Genomic DNA, 22,491 nt, shown 5'->3' on the forward strand with positions numbered 1-22,491 from the left:
AAAGCTTCCTTACTGGTGCCTCTACTTAAAATTTAGCAATGTGGTTAAAATTTGGGCATTTGGAAAATTTGGAACCTTCTAGTTATTAATTCCCTGGGGCACCTAATACAATAATGATTTAAATTGTTTTCAGTAAGAATACTTGAAGCTACAGAGTTATGTTGAAAAGGACATAAATAAATGAATTACTTTCTCTTGGTGATGTTGTGCTTTGGCAATAGGTGAGATAATGGATAACCTTACCCTAGAAGCTGGAGATGATGCTGGAAAAGTGAAATGGGTGGACATCAGTGATCAACTCCAGCTTTATGCCAGTCACTCTCAATTCATCAAACTTGTGGCAGAGAAACGAGATGCACACTGGAGTGAGAACTCTGATGCTGAGTGTCGCGGGTTGTAGCCTCATCTCTGTGTCAGCCAAGTGCAGAAGAGCACGTGGTGAAAAGAAGGCGGTACCACAGAGCTCATAGGATAGATAAGGGGGGCAGGCACGGTCACTTGGAAATTATTTCATTCACTTTCAAAACTGTTTGCATTTAGAAGGTTTTAATCAGAATAAAATTAGTAAATATGATGAAATGCAACACATAATTTTTCTGCTTTCCAGTCAGAAGAAATATAAACAACATATTTTTTATGTATTCTATTTAAGCATGGTTTAAACCAAATCGAAACAGCTAATGTTCTTTGAAGAACCATAACCTGAATAAAGATACATTTAGGGTCAGCCATTACTTCTGCCTTCCATGTTAGTTCTTTCTTTTCTTTTTTTCCTGTTGATCTAGGGTCTGAAGGATGTTCCTGGCATAAATATCAGGCTCCTTTAGGAGAACACTGCCAGTGTCTAACCTGTCTTTAAATTATTTGCTTTATGTGATGTTGTTGAAGCTGATTTAAAAAATGAAAACCTTGTTTTGACTTCAGAATTACCAGTTTATTGAGGAAATTGATCTTGTTAATAAAGATCAATATCAATAAACAGCTCGTGTTCTCATTTTTTAAAAATTCTGAATTTAAAAATATGTCCTGGAAATTAGTAATTTAAATTGATGTATTTATTTCACTCTATTGTAACTGTATGTATCATAAATAAAGTAAAAATACATGTTCAGGGGCACCTGGGTGGCTCAGTTGGTTGTGTCCAACTTTTAATTTTGGCTCAGGTCATGATCCCAGGGTTGTGAGATCGAGCCCCATGTTGGGCTCCACACTCACCATGGAGCCTGCTTGGGATATTCATTCTCTCTCTTCCTCTGCCTCTCTCCTCCACCCATGCTTTCTCTAAGAAGTAAAATAAAAATAAAAATAGATGTTCAGAAAGGATTGAAATGAGAGAGGGAAGCCTTTGAGAGTTAAACATATTATTTGTTAGGAAGGGAATAAGGATTGGAATAGGTTTTTGAGAGGCCCACCGTTAATAATTCCCAGAGAAAGGAAAGAGTTGTTGACGTTCTAGATACTTAGGGAAGAAGAATGAAAATAATACTTGTCTTAGTGGACATGTGTATTACATCCTGGCTAAGATATTTATTGAGAAAATCCCATGATATTTACTCCTGTCAACCTTGAGTAGGGACCATCATAATTCCGTCTTCATTCTAGTTGGGTTACAGATGGGGCATCTGAAGAAAAGGAGGTGTAAGGGATAGAGACATGGTGGTTTCCTTTTCTTCACATATTTGAAAAAGGTATTAGGCTTATTCTGTAGCTTGAGAACAGAACTTGGGCTAATGTAAATCAGAAGTCCCCTCAACCCCTGCTAATTTAGTGTCAAAGCTACTTTTACTTTGGTGGTAAACCTGAACTAAACTGACAGGAAGCTTTTTCCTCATTAGTGCGACTTAAGGTTTGCTGAGAAACATTAGAATGTTTGATTTCCAGATGCTGTTTCAGACCCCTCTGGAAGAATTACAAGGTTTAAGTATGGTATTAATTTTCTAAAATCCATAAAATCCTGGTCCCTGGTATGTAATAAGGGACTTGTGCTTGACCAGGATGACCCACTCACTAGCTGAGGGGTAGGATGGCCTTCTCCCAGAATCAGAGTTGAATTCTACTTTTACTGTTTGGCAGGAAGAGACTGCTTTTTCCTGGCACTGAATAGAATTTTTAAAGCTGCTTACAAAAGCTCTTGAGAAAGTTTGAGCAATTCCCTGAAGGTCAACATTTACTTACATCTAATAGTGTTGAAACATTTAAATTGACATTAGAAAAGATAGTAGGTAATATTTTATTTAAAGAATGATTAAAGCACATGGTCTATTGATAATGAATTCTTCATGGCATTTTAGAGTTTTCTCTGGAACATTTCTAAAGTATGCAAAATTATAAAATAGAAGTAATCTTCTGATAAGTGTTATAAATATCCAGCATCATCTATAATAAGAAAAACCATATTAAAATTTTAGTTGAAGACCTTTCTGGAGGAATATTTGCTCCTATATCACTAGGTGATATTGATGCCATATTTGCTTTTCTTATATTTTAGGTGTAAGGAAGAATACTCTCTGAATACTTTTTATCTAAAAATATTTTACTATTTAGTAAAATAGTAATAACAGATACCATTTACTGAGTATCTACATTATATCATGCAATCCTCACAACAATCCTCTGAAGTTAGGTGGTATTATTTCCATTTCACAGGTGAAAATGATCCTTCTAAAGATTTTCCCAAGGTTATTCAGTAAGGGACAGAGCTGGGATTTGAATCCAGGTCTGCCAGGTTCTGAAACTTATTCTGTATCGTATTCCCTACTAAGGTCATGAAGCTTTGATGATTTGTTGTGTTAAGTCTGCAGTTTGGAAGATTATTTATTATTTAAGCAGTACTCACGTTAACAGTAACACACTTAATGGTTTATGACTTGACTTTAAGGTCACAGCTGATTTAATTAGCATCACTGTAACTGCATAATTTGAACCCAAAGAGAATTTACTTGATAATATCTGAACCTAAGGATATGTGGTGGCAATTCGGTGTTTGTCTTGCCAGCATTTCAGACTCAAATGGAAGCATATGCTAAACTTGCATAGTAAGAACATAACAATCTAAAACCTGAATATTTGGCACTTGAAAATTCCAACCACTTTTAGAAGCTAAATGCTATATTTTCTTACAGTATAAGAAACGGTGATTGGTATTATTTTGTAACATATTTGTGAGGTTTTAATAAACTGATTTAAAAATACATCATTTGAAGGAAGCATTTATAATTTAAGTAGGCTAATTACTGCTTTCATCAGTACACCTTTCATCATGCTATTAATTTATCAATATGGATGTGACCTGAGACTATTAAACTCCTAAGATAAAAAAAAAAATTAAATATATAGTAGTACTTGAAAGATATTTGGAGATTTTACTAACCTTAGTATATAACTTCATAGGAGGGAGAGAATTATCTCTGCCAAAATAAACAATACAGATTACAGTTATTATATGAAGGTATTCTTGCCATGATTTCTTCTTTGCTTCCACTCACATCTCCCATCTTATGGTTATTTTATTGCTGATGGGTTAGTATTCATACAATCATGTGTATTGGCAGATAGAAAATAACATGATCCTGTTACATCTTAAATGCTGATAAATTGAATCCTCAACTGGGTTTTTCTGCAACAAAGCACTTCCCTTCTCCCACTTGGCCTTTGATGGCCTGATAAGAGCATTTGAAGTGGTAAGAAATACTAAGTAAGCATTTGGGGGCAATGAAATGTATAAGGAGGAAAACGGGTGAAATCCAATTTCTTTCTCAAAATTGGGACTCAGAATATTTTGACTCATTAGCTTCTCTCAAGGTAGATTAACATTAATTTATATATAATTAATAATTTTGATTGACATTAATTCAGATATTTAAAAAAGGAATATATCTATCTTTTGTATGTATTTTCAATTAGCAATAATCGTGCCTTGGATAAACCTCATTGGCTATGATACACCCACTGCACAAAGCTTATCTTTTGTATATATTTTAAAGTGAGAACAAACTTGGATGAGAGTCAAAGAAGTCTCAAGATTTGCAGCCTCTCCATCGAGCAAGCTGATGCTTTGGTGTTAAGGAGATGTTTTGCCTTGCCTTGAAATGAGGCTATTTCTAGATTTGGTAGTTTCACAGCAGACTTTTCTGCTTACTATGAATTGTCCATAAAACAAAAACAAGCTTGAGGAAAAATTTATTGTTTGAAATTTCTTAACATTGCATATACTTCGTAGGCTGAAATTTTGTCAAATACCATGGCATTATGAAAATACCTTTTTAGACCTGCAGAAATTCTGATCTAAATTGTTTAGAGTTTATAACTCAGGAGCTCTAATTTGGGTAAGTCAGTTGGGTTTGATTCTGCCATATATTTTTATAGTTGAGGAGAGTTATTCTTACCTTTCCTGGTCTTAAATGTCACTTGTTTTTATCAATATAATCATAGAAATAAAGTCTTACCCCAAAGAAGCCCTAAAAGATAAAAAAATAAAGACATTACCTTCAGTCCATTAAATAGGTTTATACTTTATAATAACTTAAAAATTAATATGAGGGGCGCCTGGGTGGCTCAGTTGGTTAAGCGTCACACTTCCGCTTAGATCATGATCTCGTGGTTTGTGAGTCTGAGCCCCGCATCCGGCTCTGTGCTGACAGCTCAGAGCCTGGAACCTGCTTCAGATTCTGTGTCTCCCCTCTCTCTGCCCCTCCAGTGCTCATGCTTTGTCTCTCTGTGTCTCTCAATAATAAATAAACATTAAAATTAAAATTAATATGAACTTACCTCAAGTTCGTTCAGAATAGAAGTGATTAACTGAAAGAAGAAAAATCGATCAATGCTAGTGCTGTTAATGGGCTTATTTTTTTAACATATTTGTAACTTAGCACACATATAAGCTAGAAGATTTTCTATATGAAAATTTGTTTTTATTGAAAAATGAATTCCATTTTATTTAGAGGTTTATTTACATGATATAAGATTTTAAAATGAATGTGCAATATCTAGATTTAAATTCCCTTAATTCACAGAAATATCTTATTGTAATTCTATTTACTGTATCTGAAGAATAAAAACTTGAACAGTTAAGAAACTCACTGTGTACATATCCATGCAAGTGCTAGGTTTCTTGAAGTATGAAAATTCCCTATGTGAATGATACTTGACCCAAAATTTTAGGACAACTATAAATACTTGGCTTCAAGAGTTTGTTTACACAAGCGGTGTCACTGGAAAAGTATTGCTTTGCAGCTTCCACGGGTCCTTCTGTTGTAACAGACTGGCAGCTTGCTCAAGGAATTGACCAGTGAAAGAAAGTGAATCCCTTCGTATTTGTAGAGCTGTCCATCCCGGTGTGTATGCAAGAATATGTAAGTCAAACACTGTCCCAATATTTGCTTAGGCAAGAACAATACCTGAGGTGGTGTTTGTTTCTTAAGGGTGACTCTTCCAAGTTTCTGACTTAACTAGGATTCCTGGGAGAATCCTGGGCTATGAAGGTATGGCAGGTCTAGAAGTTATTCTGTCAGAATTCTTTCCAGGATATAGGTTGTGGCCAAGAGTACTTCTAAAAATTTTCCAAAAAAGAAAGTATAAATAGGTATTAAGTGTCCAGATCTGGTAATGTGAATGAGTCCTGTATCTGAGGAGTATATTTGCACTGGAAGAGACCTGGGAGGTAAACCGATACCTTTACCCAGGGTCACACAGCTAATTTAATTGTAAAAGAGATTTAAATCAAGAGAGAAATTAGAATCTAAGAGAGGTTTGAATCTAGGCTTTCCAACCACAGGCCAGTGCTCTTTCTGCAGGTTTTGATATAAAGGTGAACTTGCCAATTTTGTAATCGTTAATGATTAATCATTGAAGGCAGTTTCCTAAAACATTTTTCGTTAGAAATATGCTAGAGTTTTTATTGTCTGCCATTTGGAAATGGACTATAACATTGCTTAAACAGTGGATTATGGGAAGAGCACTAGCACTTGAACTCAAGAGACTTAGGTTCTTATTGATTAGACTCAGAAGCTTGTTTGGTCTCAAGTTTCTGGGACACTTAAATATTCCTCAAGATGGTTGGCTTTAAATAGTCTCAAATCCTGAAAAATTTTATCTCCGGCACACGAATGATTTAGGCCTAAATTTCTGACATTTTTACAAAATACTGCCATGTCCCTGATTCTAAGATACACCAATTGTAAAATGTACCATTTTAAATGATAGTATTTTAAAGAAAAAAGAAATCTTAGAATAAATGTATCTGTTGTGAGATGTGTCTTGATTTCAGAAAATGTTTAAGTATGAAAAATATGTTTTTAGATAAGGAAATGGAATTTTCCAGTGTTATCTTTTGTAACTCCACTCAAGTATTTCTCCTCTGTTTTCATGAACTAATATTCTGAATAACTTACTGTATCAATAAAGGGCCTTATTAAAAAATTGAATTGTGTGCCTTTCATCCAAAAAAAAAGCAGCATTATCTATTGGAACTTAGCTTTGATAATCTTTAATGTATAATGTGTTTATGCTAATGCTTCATTAGTGAAGAAATAAGTCTTTTTCATTTCTCCAAAAGGAATTTATTCTGTAAGTCTAAGTCTTTTGACTCTTCACTTTCACCCTCATCAGTGATGGAAAAGGTTGTTTTGTCAATTTATAGTTTGTATGAATTGAATAATGAATGTAGCACTGTTTGTAGAATGTAGAAATGAACTGAGATTGTTTTTTGACTTTGAATTTAATAGCTGTGATTTATTTTGTTTCCAAATGAATTAGACTAATAAAGACAAATTTTTATGATGAGCTGGCCTATCTTATAAAGGGAGTTGAATATAATATGTCTATGAACTTTGTAGATTAACAGGGCAGATATATTTACCGTTATAAGATCATTAAGTGTCAGGACCTAGAATAAAGGAAATGCAGTTAAATAATCAGGGAGTTGTAATTCAGCATTTTAACTATCTTTTCTATGTTATACATTTTATATTACCTTGATTAATGAACACATGCTTTTTAGAATTCTTAGATTTCTAAAATTATGGCATTAAGATTCATATTCACTAATATTTTAAGTACCCATCCTCCCTTCAAACCTATATTTCTGGAAGCATATAGTCCCCATTTTCTTTCGTGGTCTCCAAACATAGCAGGGACTTCTCGGAAAGATCATTAAACTTAGGCTCACTGGGTTGGAGCAAAGACTGTATTTTAGGATCACTTCCTTATGAAAGAAATACTTTAATAATGTCATTCCCTATCATTGTAATAGTATCATTTAAAAATTTAGTAACAGTATGCTATAATATATACAACATATTTTTTGGTTTGTGACTAAGTCAATCTCATCATGTAATTTTCCCTCCATTCAGCAAAATCCTGTAAAAAATGAAATCCTTTTATAACACGACCATAACCTTAAATCTAGTTCAAAGGATTCTAGGACAGATTCCATTTCAATTAGAATGTATTTTTCTCTCATTAATGGCAGATGTAAGCATAAGGTTTTAGAGGTAAAATGGGCTTTATAAATAATTCACTGTTTTATACTTTCTTAAAGGAAACTTTAAGTATAATTACCTGATTTGGATAATAAGGAAAAGGAAAAGGTATTGGAATCTACAAAAAAAGAAGGAAAACAAGTGAAGTGTGAATAAAACAATTTTGTTTTAGCTTTTTTCCTAATTTACTTATCCTTCCATCCATCCATCCATCCAATGTTTATTGAACAATTATATGCTCTCAACGAGCCCACCTTCTACTTGGTGGAGCTTAGATTCTAATGGATTTTAAATCATTTTTTTTTCTCTCTCAAGACATATGCTTCTTTTGCTTCATTAGTCAAATCTAAAGCCAAAAGGAATCTGTTTGATGTGTTTGATAATTCTTGCAAATTCACCACCAGTTTGTCTACAGTAGTTGATTCTTTGCTTGCTTTTTAATACTACTCTGCCATCTGGTGGAAGGAAGAGTTTCCACTTCAAATGCTAGAGATTCTTTACTGCCACACAGATTTACATAAGATGTTAACAGAGACTCTTATATTCTAATTATAAACCAAAACTTCAGAATTTTTCATTAATTTGAAAAAAATATTTCTGGATTTCAGCCAAAACAACAACAGCAGCAGCAACAACACCACTACCACAAAAGGGAAACAATGCCCCCGCCCCTTGACTAAAACCAAAATGATTAGCAATTAATGATAAATCCAAGTAGTCAGAAATTTAGTGGCTAGGATTCAAGTAGGATACATGAAAACATTAAAGGGAAAGACTTCCACTGAGGACCTCAACTTTAGTGACAAATTTCCAAAAGCCTACTTAAAGTTGAGAAACAGTTTGAAGTTAAATACAAGCAAAAGGAAGGTGCTTATTACATTTAGATATAACACTATGCAAAATCATGTTTATTTTAAAAATAGGTGGTAGACAAGAAGTTAAGCCAGATGCTATTTTAAAATGTGTGTGAATTTTTCACAGCATCATTGCTTAAATACTGTCCAAATTTAACATGTCTCCAATCTGTGTTGCAACCTCATTGTACTGATCATTCTTCTCCCAAACTGCCATGTCCTCAGGTCCCTCAGATACATTTGCTGTTCCCTCTGCCTGCAGTGCGCGCCCCCCCCCCCACCCCCCATCCCTCATGATCTGGCTCAGGTAATGTCTCCTCTGTGAATGAAGTCTTTGACCCACAGCCTAAGCCAACTTTGTATTTGCACCTAGAAGTACTTATCAAAATACATTTTTACATTTATGAATCTTTTTCTCATCAGACTGTGAACTTAGCTCATAATTTTTGTATTTCTAGCACTCACTATAGACCCTATCATGCAGTACACACTCAGTAAATATCAATTGAATGCTATCTGTCTGTACAAATGTAAGTATTACATATAAAGTGAAGGAAATTCTATTTGTATATTTAGCACTGTTCTGGGCTTTATTAAAAGATGTCCAAGAATCCAGACATTAGGAGAGGATCCAGCAGAAAGGGCAAAATAATTATACTGTTTGACCTGTGGGAGAAAGCTGAAAAAACAAAAACTTTTTAGAAAAAAGTAAGTAGCAAGATGACTTAGAAAAAGAACAGGTATTATAGAAAGAGTTTAGTATATCCTTCATGAAGTGCAACTAGGCTCATCACAGTCAAAGAAAATTCAGTATAAACACCTTTTTGATGGCAAGTATAGAAGGACATTGAAAGAAGTCACCAAAAATTTTGGGGAAAATTTGCTAGCTCCTTGTCACACTCCACCGCAGGCTATGCGGGGAGAGGGTGTGAATAGCTCGTGCCTGGCAACATGTGAAAGCCCCAAATTTTAAATTTAATAACTATCATCTAACTACTAAGTGGTTTTTTAATGTTTGTTTGTTTGTTTGTTTGCAATTTGAGACTCCCCAAACCCATGTTTACCAAGGGCAGTTGTGGAGGTGGGGGAAACAGGATCTGAGGAAAAAATGATGGTCCTTGTGGCGGGTAAAAACCAAGTCTCTGAAAAAAAGAGACATGATGCCAGTCATTTCAGACAACTGTAAACTTTTAAAATGATGAACATGTCATTTGAAAAAAACAACTAGAAGTTTACCTGTCCACTGGAACTTCCTCCAGATGGTTCAAGCTTGTAAAACAGCACCGGCAACAAGGTAAAGCAACATATGGCAAGACATTATTTATTACAAAGAGATTTGATGAGAATAGGTAACAAGCCACTATTGAGCGTTACGCTGGTCAGTGGTGTACCTTCACTTCTGAAATGAAAAGCAGTTGTGTATCCAATGGGGAAAGGTTGAATTAATTTTGTCCAGTGATTTAGAAGGTGTACTTTTAGCTTTTAAACTTATTTCCAAATGACGTTTTTATTTACATTTCTTAAGAGTAATGACATGTTGCATGCCTCTTTATCTTCGAATCAGCAATGATCTCAATTTCATTCTCAGCATTTAGAAGTTCAAAGTGAAGAGCATGTAGAAATGTAAATTTAAATTTGGAATCCCCAAACACAAAGTTTGAAAGCTCCCTCACTTTGAAAGCTCCTTTGTTAAAAAATGTGCAGGAAAGAGGATTTCTTGTCTACTTGGTGTCCTCCGTATTCAGACTGTAATCGACACAGATCACACTCAGAGATCTCATTTGTATAGATGTGGAAGGCACGGGTATAGTCAGCATGAGATGGTTTGGGGTAAAGGCATTATAATGAAACCCAATTCAAACTACATAACTAAGACCCAGGTCACTGTGGAATTTGAGTTCTAGCTTCCTAAATTTATTTGAGAACTTCCTATTTTCCACTTAGGACTCTTATGTGCTTTAGAAACATTTTTATTATATTTGCACTACTCTGAGGTAGTTCTTATGACTCATTTTACAGACTGGGAAGTCATGGGTTAGTTCCTTGCTCAAGGTCACGTGGTTTACAGATGCTATGTGGAACTGAGATTTGTGCTGAGACCACTGGGCTGAGGAACAGTGATAAATTCCTGATTCTATAACTTCCTTGGACTCTACCTTTCTCTTTTGTGAAAGGAAAAGATACAGGATATGCCTCCTAGCCCAGAAATACTATCTCTAGAATGGAAATGGAGTGGAAAATGGAGGCGATGTACTCACAGGGATGGGCAGAGCAGCGGCAGTGCTCAAAAGGCCAGCCAAGAGGAGAACTTTCATTCTGAAGGAAGAGTCTGGAATTAAAGGGTTAGAAGATTTTTAGTTTTTCTAAGTCCCATTCCTGTCGTAAATAGGCTGCTTAGTTAGAGGTATTGCAATAGTGGTCAGGCTAAATTATGCCTCAATTCAGGTTTTGTAAGCCTAGAACAGAGCTTTAAAAAACTTTGGATGCCTTTAGACAAGACATGCATTCTCTGGCTCATAACATTGCATACACTTCATACACTTCCTTATAATCTCATAGTTCAACATACTTGTTTGGCCCCTGAAGTTATTTGAATTTGCAGTCTCTACCCACCAATCTCCAACACCACTGTTGCGTCATGCTTAGTATTGGGGACATATCACCAGTGGCTCAAATGAGATTTTTTTTTTTTATAATATACACATAAATCCACCTTAAGCTTCTACCCCCATGAGACTTACTAGACCTTTACATAGCCTGGATGCTGTTACTGACAATTATAATTTCTCAAGGAGAAAATGATATGGGAAAAATCTTGTAAGGCAAATGGGTTGGTAGAGAATAGCACAATATGAGTGGATTCAATAAAACAAGTAAATCAGTGTGGTCTTTACTGGCCAGTAGATTCTGAAAGCAAACATTTTTATGGTCTTAAATCACATTTAATTCAAATTAACTTACCGTATGAATTTCAAACCCAACCACTGTACTCTGGAATTAAATTTTGAAAGAAAAATCAAACCCATCATGTTCTCATTAAGATTTGTCCCCAGCATCGGAAACAAGGTATATCTCTTTATAAAAGTCACTAATATAAAAGTCAACTAATTTAGATGTATTTTAAACTCAACTATGACTTACCTTCATCCTATTTTACTTTGCCTGAATTTGGGCAACTTACCTCCCTTTTCCTTCTTTTTCACGTTTCTCCTTTATGTTTTTCTTCCTTTTGGATCCAAACCCTTGAATTTTTTTGTGTGATAAGTGGGCCTATTAGATATCATTAAATTACCCAACACAAGAATATCTTAACAGTCTTCTACTCAGTGCAATAGAATCAGTCCAAATTATATTGTATGTCTTTGTAATTACCTTTGCTTCAAATGGCCCTCGGAGCAATGAATTCAAGGAACAGTGTGATCTTCTAGAATCTGTATGCCCATCTAGTATTTAAGCCATATTACTAATACCTTTATGGTCATGGGCAATATGAGTCACAAGGTTTAAAGCTAAACTGAATAACTGGTTGCAGACTAAGAACTCCAACTCCTCAGGTATCTCACACAGAGAGAGGCTTAAAGACTGATTACTGAGAAAATAACTTCATCTCCTCAGTTGGGATCAGAGCAACATCTTTATCACAAATAATCCACAATTAAAAATTGTGGCTACCAAGAATATTACAGTGTTTCTACAATATATCATCTAGGGCAGCTATACATAAGGGAGACTTAATGGACAGAAAAATTAAAGGCTCTAGAACTTTCTATTTTAAATACCATTTATTATTTCAAAATGAACTTACTTTCAAAGAAAACATTTTAAATAAACAGGTAGTGTCTTTAGAATTAAAATCATTTTGGGGCACCTGGATGGCTTAGTCAGTTAAATGTCTAACTTTAGCTCAGGTCATGATCTCACAGTTCCTGAGTTTGAGCCTTGCCATTGGGCTCTGCACTGATAGTGTGGAGCCTGCTTTGGATTCTTCGTCTCCCTCTTTCTCTGCTCTTCCCCTGCTTTTTTGCTCTCTCTCAAAAATAAATATTAAAAAAATAATTAAAATCACTTTTCACTATTCTAAAATGTTTAAAAATGGCAATTTAGGTCTAATCACCTCCAAATATAATTTCACCATTCCTGACAAATTCACAAATTTACAATTGTTATTGGTTAAGACCTCATGACATTTCTTTGCAGCTACACATAAGAACGTTTTGAATTTTGGAATAAGTTCTAAAATTATTTCCCTAGTTGGAAAAATTATAAATACTTATATTTCGATTAATCAAACTGAACTTAATTATTTTGAAATGACATGGTGTGATATGTCTAAGAACAAGTGACTCAGAGCTAAGAAAAGACATAAATAAAATTTTGAGGTTAATCAGAGAAAATTTTTCTGATAAAAAGCATACTCTTCCATAAGTTCCTTCAGATGAAATTCCTTGAGGTACCTTGTCTCAGTGACTATCAAGGCTCTTAACAACAACAACAGCAACACATTTTTGATTATTTGAAAAAATAACAAAAGGCAATTGCATTGATATCTTTCATTTCAGATAGGAAAATATGTTAAAAAATTTAAAAAAATAAAACATAAATAAAATAATAAAAATAATTTATTTCCTTATAGATATTGTAAGTAGAATATAGAAGTTGACAGTTTCTTTTACTGCCTTGTTTCAGACGTTAGGAAAAACTCTATTATGGTATCTTTTATTATTTTTGTAACCTAGCCCGTACTGTATTAACAGTTACCAAAAACGAGTCCTAATGAAAACACAAAGTTTCTCTTATGACACAATTTCTTGCTATAAAATTGCAGTAGTAATATTTATCTCTGACTACACTGAAGATTAAGACACTTCAGAGCTTTCTGTCTGTGTTGTCTTTACCCTTATTTTGAGTATATGAGACACACAAAAAATTTGCAGGACCTCCACTTCCCCGAACACACACGGACAGCTGCACAAGAGCTAGAACCATTTGTACCAAGCAGTGCATAATCATCCACATTTTAAACTGAATTTGGTAAACAGCACTTGGATTTATTTTTTTCTGTTTGAAGTTACATTATGACAAAGGACATTAAAAAGCATCTACCATTTAATAACTGAATATTTGTTTCCCACAGGAAACATCTCTCCCAACCATACTCCTGCCTTTTTTTTTTTTTTTTTAAGTAGTAGGGTCTAGGGAAGCACAATTATAATTTGGTTTGAAGTGTGAGCCTTGAGTTGGTCTTTCACATATAGCTGTTTAAATAAATGACTGGAAATAAACTTGAGTAAGCATTTGGATTTTTATTAGGATATTAAGATACTGAAAATAATGCACATTAATGACAAAAGAGCATTATTCCACTTTCTTGAAGTGTACATGATATTATGAACAAAACGAATGTAGTATTTTCTTCAAGTTTCATAATTAGGAAGTATCTCACAAACAGATGTAGAAAGTGTTCACAAACAGCATACAGGATTTTGCATATGTAGACTTTATTTTAAAGTTTAATTCCAAAGTTAATGTTAAATGCTTAGTGCATACACTGTCAGCAAGCCATTACTCTTATTGTGATCTCACACATGCAAAAGTTTTGCTAAATATAAATCTACAAGTATCATGGATGCATATATTTTCAGGAGTGGTCAGGACAGAGAAGGATGCTGGAATGTTAGAATTCTTTCAAATCTTAATTCAAAACAGGAGATTTTCATCTATGTCTTCTGTAAAAAACAAAAACAAAACAAAACACATTTTTAGAAAACAGCCAGAGTTGTAATATAAACAAACAATGATAGAACTGGGGGATTAGAGAAACTATCTAATAAGACTTATAGGATAGTTCTCAAACCTGATAGGGCATTAGTGCCACCTATGAAGCTTTTATTTATTCATTTTAAAGTTTACTTATTTATTTTGAGAGAGAGAGAGAAAGGGAGGGAGGGAGGGAGGGAGGTGGGGAGGGGCAGAGAGAGAGGGAGAGAGAGAGAGAATCCCAAGCAGGTTTTGCACTGTCAGCATGGAGCCCAACATGGGGCTAGAACCCATGAACTGCGAGATCAGGACCTGAGCTGAAACCAAGAGTCAGACGCTTAACCAAATGAGCCACCAGGCACCCCATCTGTGAAACTTTTAAAAAGATACCATATGGCTTCACTTATATGTGGAATCTAAAAAACAAAAAGAACAAACAAAAAGCAGAAACTGATGGCTGCCAGAGGGGAGGGCATGGGGAGATGGGCAAAATGGGTGCAGTGGGAGGTACAGGCCTCCAGTTATGGAATAAGATACAAGCATAAAAGGCAGAGCGTAGAGAATATAGTCAGTGGTATTATAATAGCGTTTTATGGTGACAGACAGTACCTATACTTGTAGTGATTACAACATAACGTATAGACTTGTTGAATCACTGTACTGTACACCTAAAATTAATGTAACATTGTGGGTCAACTATACTTCAAGTAAAAAAAGATATACTCTCAGGCCTTACCCCTGACCTCCTGAATCAGAATCTCCAGACGTGGGCCAATGGCATGTATACATCTAGAAACTCCATTGGTAGTTCTAAATGTAAGGTTGAGAAGCACCAATAGAGACCTAGCCAAGAAATGCCAAGTATACTAACCTATAAAGGTTGCTAAGATATAACAGAAATAAATAGAAGTATAGGGTCAGTTAAATCAAATTTCCAACCAAGTAATTGTAAAAGAACTTGTTGCCACACCTATGGACGAGAGAACATCCTTTAGGGGGTATAAGATCACTCCTACCGGTATGGCCCACCCTCACTCAAGCATTGTTGAACAAATAGTTAAACAGATTAACTTGAAGCATACCAAATGACTACACTGTCTGGGACACCAGGTGATTTTCCTGCTCAGTGTAAGTCTTACACAAGAGTAGGAAAGATTATGAACTTTGGTACATTTCCTTTGAACACTGGCTTCATTTGTAAAATGAAGATTTTAGTCTCATTATTTATAAATTTACTTACTGTTGTGCTCACACTTTTTGCCTTCTTTTCATTGTTTGGATAAGAGATGTCCTTCCTTGACTTTAGGCTAATCCTCTGCCTATGCCCAGGATCTCTTCTGGCCTCAGAAATTCTCCCCCTAATTTTACTCTTTTGTTTTTCTTTCTTCTTCTTTTTTTAATTAAAAAATTTTTAAAAATCAGGCTCTGCAACATAGGGCTTGAACTCACAACTCTGAGATAAAGAGTGGCATGCCCTACTAAGCCAACCAGACAGCCGTGTTTTTCTCATATCCTTAATCTTTCCTTTTTTACTGGACCCTTCCCATGAACATGCAAATATGCTGCATAGCCAGCCTTGAGAACAGTGCATGGCACTATGGGGACCATCAGTAAACACTTGTTGAATGAATGAATGAATGAATGAATGAATGCTCAAGCTTATTTTATTCCCAGAAATGCTTCCCTCAACTTTAAACCCCTTTTTAGTTCTTTCCTGTCTTCAAGCAGCCACTCTTTACCCTTTCTCATCTATTGTTTCTCAACCTATGGAATCTGGCCTCCATCTCTACTGTTCCATCAAGGTTGCTCTTACTAAGGTCACCCAGGATACCCTTATTTCTATGTAAAAGGACCGTTCTTAGTTTTTTATCTTACTTGACGTCTCAGCAGTATTTGGCACTGTGATCTCTTCTTCCTCTTCAAATACCTCCTTTGAAATGGCACAATCCTGTTTTCTTCCTTCCTTTCAGGAGACTTCTCATTGTCCTTCATGAACTCCTTCTTTCTCCTCTATCCATTATTCTTGGTTCCTTGGTGTTCAACCCTAGACCTTTTCCCACGTGGCTCAACACATTTTTGTGGGGGAATTAATTCCCTTCCATAGTGTTAATTACTTTCCGTATGCTTGTAATCCTCAACTATGTACTTACATTCCAAAATGTTGCCTTGAAAAGCTGACCCATGTATTCATGTATCTACTGTTCATTGTCTCCCAAGTACTTAAAAGTTCACATCATAAACGGAAGTTATCATCTTCCCAAAATCGGCTTCTGTGCTTGTGTTTTCTGTCTCTGTTCCTCTGTCTCTTTGCCTGGCCTGAGCCCAGAACCTGGGTGTCATATTTCCCTTTGTCTCTATCTCTCAACTGTCTGTTCCCTGCCCCCACATATTTCCTAGCAAATACTTATTATTTCTATATTATATACACCTTGAATATGCTTATATTCTTGAATATATCATGTTTATATTTTTAAATATTATCTTGAGTGTGTTTCTTTTTCTTTTTCCCCACTGTAACTGCTCTAGTTCAAGTTCTAATCAACTATGCCTGGATTTACCACAGGCAAATCAGCCAGTTCTCTGGCTTCTCCACCATGTAACCAAAAGAATCTTTCTTAAGTACAAATCCAGTGAAACCACTCCCTTGTTTAAAACACTTTGGTGATCCTCCAGTACTTTTAGGATAATGTCTTTAACTGGCTCAGTAGGACCTGCATGATCTGACTCGTTTGCCTATGCGTCTCAGTTGGAGGGTTTTTCTCAAGATTAATGTGGAATGGTATGTCATGAACACCAAATAAACATTACTCCTCTACCTTTCAATTAAACCCCACTTTTACACAGAAGGAAAATGAGACTTGCTGAGGTTAAGTGGTATGCCCTAACTCACATAGCTAACTCATGACAGAGCTGGATATTCGAGCACACCTAGCCCAGATAAAAGGCAGTTAAAATTCAGAATGGCCATGGCTAAAATTTATCTTGTCCTTTCATGGATTTCCCAGCCATGAGGGAAGGAAGGGCACACTTACAAATAGAGATTTTGTTGTGTTTTGCTTTCCCTAGCTACAGCCCAAAGCCGTAACTTGTTTGCTTGTTCTGACTGAATATTAAATATCTGCTTTCTTGGTTTACTATGTGATAATTCTTTCCCTCCTTCAAAATAATGTAATCATGGCCAAACCACAGTGAACAAACAAAATCATTAGGAGCTTTTGGAGTCGCTGAACTTCAAGCCCTTCCTGCTCCTCCCAGACAACCACCCAGCACAGAGCCTGAGTGAGCCTACATGCTGAAGAGCTGCCAGAAGTTTCAGAGGAACAGTGAAACTGGTTTCCTTAAATAAATGGACTCTGTTCAAACTCAATCACTCTGTTAAAATCAAGTGCCATATAAAAGGGTACACACTGGGGTGCCTGGGTGGCTCAGTAGGTTAAGCGTCTGACTTGGGCTCGGGTCATGATCTCACGGTTTGTGAGTTCAAGCCCCGCATCGGGCTCTGTGCTGACAGCTCAGGGCCTGAAGCCTGCTTCGGATTCTGTGTCTCCCTCTCTCTCTACCCCTTGCCTGCTCACACTCTGTCTCTGTCTCTGTCTCTCAAAAATAAACATTAAAAAAAATTTATAAAGGGCACAATATATCCTGTCCCAGCTACATTTCCCCCTTTTGATAATGGTGGGGTGGAGGGAGTGGGGCAGCTGTACTTGGGTACACTTTGTCTTTTTAACATGGGAATTAGGAAAGTAGTTTTAGCCATTTTGGGGAATATATTTGAATTTATAAGTACTGTACTTACAGAATAGATGTTAGAAGGGAAATTGGTATTATTTATATGGGTCGGGGTCTTAACAGCTTATTAATTTCTTATTAATGCTAATAGGGTATAAATAATATGTCACAGCTTCTAAGACCTCTTCTCACATTATAGCAGGAGTTGGTCTGTGTGACCAAATGAATATGGCAGAAGTATGTCACTTCTGAGATTAGGTTACAAAAGACATTATAACTTCAGTCTTGGGTTCTCGCTCTCTCTCTTTTCTCTCACAGATGCCAAGCTGTGAGCAGTCCTATGGAGAGGACCACATGGTGAGGAAATGGAGTCTTCCAGCAGTAGCCATGTGGGCGAGTTCAGAGGAGATCCTAAGATAGAACTGTCCAGATAAACAACTCCTAGATTCCTGATCCTTGGAAACTGTGAACTTGTAAGCTTAGCTTTAGGGTAATTTGTTATGCAGTGATAGGCAACCAATATACAGCACTTGGTGGTTACAAAAATATACATTCTTTGCTCCTTACAGTTGTGCTTATTTCACAGAATAATATTGTAGAGGCAAAGAGCTAACCCTTTCTGCTTACCTATTTATCAATAAGTACTCAATACTCTCAGCTCTTTCTTTATAATTTCAAGGCATTCTACATATCATGAAGAATATATATATATATATATATATATATATATATATATATACACACACACACATAATATATATAAGAATATATATTACATATATAAGAATATATATAATAAATATATTAATTTTTAAATGTTTGTTTAATTTTGAAAGAGAGACAGAGTGTGAGTGGGGTAGGGGCAGAGAGAGAGGGGGACACAGAATCCAAAGCAGGTTCCAGGCTCTGAGCTGTCAGCAGAGTCAGACGCAGGGCTCAAACCCATGAACCATGAGATCATGACCTGAGCTAAAGTCGGACACTTAACCTACTGAGACACCCAGATGCCCCATGAAGAATATTTTTAAAGTGAATGTCATACAAGTTGACTCCTTTTAAGACATTCTGACCTTTGATGAACTTACTTTTCATGATTGGTTGGCTGTACATTCATCCTACTTGTATGTTGTGAATATAACATATAAAACCTCTGCTTTAGAGGCTGTTTACTGTTGATTTACATTGTGCAAGCAGTTTTGAGTGCTCATTTTTTGAGAATCTTTCAAATCTTGATTATTAAAAACATGCTTGCTAACAAAAATCAGCTTTAACTTAGGAAAACAAAAGGAAGTATGTTAAGACATAGACTGGCAAAACAAATATCTACATTTAAGTTCCTCCATCACAGGGAGAAAGAAAGAACCCTCTGATTATTATTATTCTTGCCACTGAAGATGCAGTAATAGATTGAAGACATAATATCTGGACACAACTTGTGATATGAGGCCCAATCTTTAGTGAGTTGGTAACGAATTCTAAGATTTTTCTGACATCTCCCACTGGCAGAATCAGACTTATTGTTTTACTCTTCACATATGATTTTTTAAAGTTTGGACCAATAGTCAGGTTAAGAAATGACATAAAATCCCTCCTTCTTCAGAAGGGTAGCACAGCTCTCTGGATTGACATCATTTTCTCAGGCTTAGCCAACTGCTAAGAGCTCAATGTTGCGATCCCCTAGGTATTCCCACTTTTACTCTCTGAAAAAAAGAGTATCATCAAGGGAAGTATGAAGTAACCTTGCAATGACAGCACGTGCCCTGAGGAAGTCCTACCTGGGATGCTGCCACCTTGCTGTCCCTAGGTGTCAATCTGAGCACATAGCAGGACCTCTCCAGGAGGGCTGCAGGCCTTGGTGCTCTCCTGGAGAAGAGGATACCCCTTTCCCTGACTGATGAATGAGTTTACCTTCTTTAATTCCAAAGCAGTGGCCCCACTCCTTCAGGGTGATGTGCTTATCTTTGTTGGGATCACACTCCTCAAAGAAGCGAGTTATGCAGTGTTCCATGGGCACCAGAGATGCTCGCAAAGGAGCAAGCTCAGAATGTGTTAAGACTCTGCAATGAAATAAACGGTGGTATATTAATGACCAGCTTGTATATGAAGGTTAACTCTTAGGATAACCAAGGCATTTTTCTTCCACAAGATTGCTCGGAATGCCAAATAAATAGTACACTCATGAAAAGGCGCAAAATTATGGGTAAGATACACAGCACTTGAGATGTCACAAAGTTTCTTTCCTCATTGGGAAGTACTCTCCTGCCAACTTAAATTTATAGGGATGTGCCTCACCCCCCACCAACAATCATGTTTGTACAGCCTGACTCTTACCCACTGACCATACCCAATTGTACATATCCAGATGTAAGCACTTGACCTAAACTGGGCCAATCAGAACATCTTGGGAATTCAGGATTAAGAATGAGAAGGAATGTTAAGGAGTCTCTGCTACAGGCTGGGTCCTAATATCTAAACTTGGGAAACATGGTGTGGCCATATTGTGCTATCTTCAAAGCAGTTTTGTGTTTAGACACCTAACCACATTTGTTTGGCATGTCAGTGTTCTAAAACAGAGGTGGAAACTTCCTAGATTTGTTTAGAAGTATCTTTGTATAGATAATTAGACATTCTATCAGGGAGATGACCTAGTAATGTGAAGGTTAAGAGTTTTTACCTGTCCATAGGATGTTGGTCAAGTTCACCAAACTGCCAGTGCACAGGATACACATACATGTGGTAGTTTTTCTTAAAGTCCCGTAAGAGAAGGTCAATGGAATGGTCTCCAGCCAACAGCCTCTTTTCATCCAGGTAAATCTTTTTGACCTGGGATTAGGAAGGGAGAAGATCATCAGAGAATCAGACAAATGTAATGTAATTATCACTGGTAAACTTTACTCGAAGAGTAACAGTGACATGACAGAGGAAAACAAGCCCAGGCCATCATGAGACCGAATGAAATCCTTTCTAGTCAACACTATACAGACTTTCTTATTTCTACATAGAATAACAGCCAACATTAAAAAATACAACCTGTGGTTTTTAGAAGATATTTAAGTATTTTTTATCTTTCTTTTAACCGAGTACTGTTCATCACATTCCTTAAAATTATGAGAAGGTTTTAATGAAAAGGCCTGAAATGACCTAGGCAAAATTGTTGGTTAGTGAAAAGTCCCAATCACCACATTGGCATACTATTAATTCTCTAAGTATTTCTGTCCAGTGTCTGATCAGAATCAGCTGTGGTGTGGCACCATTTGATCAGCCCCATTAAAATTTCCCTGTTTTGCATCTAATGCTCTCAAGACTTTCACTATGATGTATTAAAAAGAGAGGATAGAAATTATTTCTGGGCAATGCATATAAAACTCTCAGCTTATGATGTTACTCATGAACTAATTGGAAGCATTTAGAACAGAACTACCCATCTCCATGGTCACATCCACCAACTTCTCTCCTTGTTATCATGGATGAACTTCCTGTGCTCTGAATATAAGCCCAACCCTTCACTGGTACTCAGAAGCCTACCCCTTTCCATCTCCTCAAAACCACCCTATGGCAGTTGCGTACCTTTTCTATTCCTTATTAGTTTTACCATCTTTACTAGGGTCCTACCAGAAGCACCCAAACATCCTCTACTATCTCCCACTGGTAGATGGGATTCTTGAACTCACATTCCTGTCTGGCTGCCACCCATTTCACTTTTCCTCTTTCTAGCAAAATGCCTTGAATATATTGTCTATACTTGGTGCTTCCACATCCTTCCTCCTGTTCTCTTTTGAACCCTGTCACTCAAGCTTTTCTCCTCTCCAATCTGCAGAAACAGCTTCTGTCAAGGTTAACTCTGTGACCACCACATGCCAAATCAGTGCTCAACTCATTCCTCATTTTACAACCTGTAAGCAGCATTTGACACAGTTAATGCACACCTTCCTTCTTGTTTAATTTTTTCTTCATAGCATGTTTCATTCCACCTGACGTACCTTATATATTTGCATATTTATTTACATGTTTATATATTTGCATGTATGCTCATATTTGCAATATGTCTATAAACACGCATGTGCGCGCGCGCGCGCACACACACACACACACACACACACACACACACACACTTATTTGTTCAGAGTCTGTCTCTTTTCCTAGGATGTTAGCTCATGAAGGCAGAGATTTTTCTTTGGTTCATTGCTGTATCCCCATCATGTAAATCAATTCCAGATACACAGGATGCGCTCAATAGCTATTTGATGAGTGCATTTTCCCTGAGAACTTCTGGAATGAATATTCTGCACTTTTAAATCTTACTATATTACTGACATTGCAAATAAGGGATTTCTCTTATATCATAAATCTGTCTGGTCTATGAGGGCAAAAAGATGTATTAAAAATCTTTTAAATTTATTTAAATCTAATAATAGATTTAAATAAAATGTTTGGGCCTGAATATATAAATGCTGAATGGAGGTTCCCTTTGCTCAACCAGGATTTGCTCTGGGGTATGAGGTGAAGAGTCCTTGCTCAGGCCACTGCCCTTTGGACAGGAATGGGGGTGGTTTGGCCATGTCTCAAACCTTGTGGCATGAATGGTGACCACTACTGTTCTGTTACTGCATGTGAACTTAGCAGGTGTGGCGAACCAAGTGGGCTCTTGCTGATATGCAGAGGGAGGTAGGCCC

At 36.3% G+C, this 22,491-nt stretch overlaps 2 protein-coding genes and 1 pseudogene across 10 annotated transcripts in view; 1 reads left to right on the forward strand and 2 right to left on the reverse strand.

Moving 5' to 3' along the window:
- NUDT9 (nudix hydrolase 9) overlaps positions 1-22,491 on the forward strand; it is a 96,735-nt gene that overhangs the window by 36,367 nt on the left and 37,877 nt on the right. For 3 of the 7 annotated variants that reach the window (XM_078445928.2, XM_078445927.2, XM_078445929.2), the window contains exon 8: positions 222-4,477. In XM_078445928.2, the coding sequence (XP_078302054.2) occupies positions 222-400 (179 nt within the window). In that variant the 3' untranslated portion in view covers positions 401-4,477. Of the gene's footprint in view, positions 1-221; positions 4,478-5,259; positions 10,675-18,136; positions 18,385-22,491 lie in introns of those variants that run through there. The other 4 variants (XR_013555208.2, XR_013555209.2, XR_013555210.2 and 1 more) reach the window with 4 other exon arrangements.
- On the reverse strand, positions 3,833-3,960 carry LOC132693375 (U4 spliceosomal RNA; annotated as a pseudogene).
- SPARCL1 (SPARC like 1) overlaps positions 13,616-22,491 on the reverse strand; it is a 49,544-nt gene continuing 40,668 nt past the window's right edge. For all 3 annotated transcript variants that reach the window (XM_060654661.3, XM_060654660.3, XM_081795553.1), the window contains 3 exons: positions 20,493-20,641; positions 19,727-19,875; positions 13,616-14,058 (listed from right to left, as the gene is read on the reverse strand). In XM_060654661.3, coding sequence (XP_060510644.1) covers positions 14,030-14,058; positions 19,727-19,875; positions 20,493-20,641 — 327 coding nt within the window. In that variant the 3' untranslated portion in view covers positions 13,616-14,029. The remainder of the gene's footprint in view (positions 14,059-19,726; positions 19,876-20,492; positions 20,642-22,491) is intronic.

This window comes from Panthera onca, chromosome B1, assembly GCF_046562875.1.
Source record: "Panthera onca isolate mPanOnc1 chromosome B1, mPanOnc1 haplotype 2, whole genome shotgun sequence".
NCBI lineage: Eukaryota > Metazoa > Chordata > Mammalia > Carnivora > Felidae > Panthera > Panthera onca.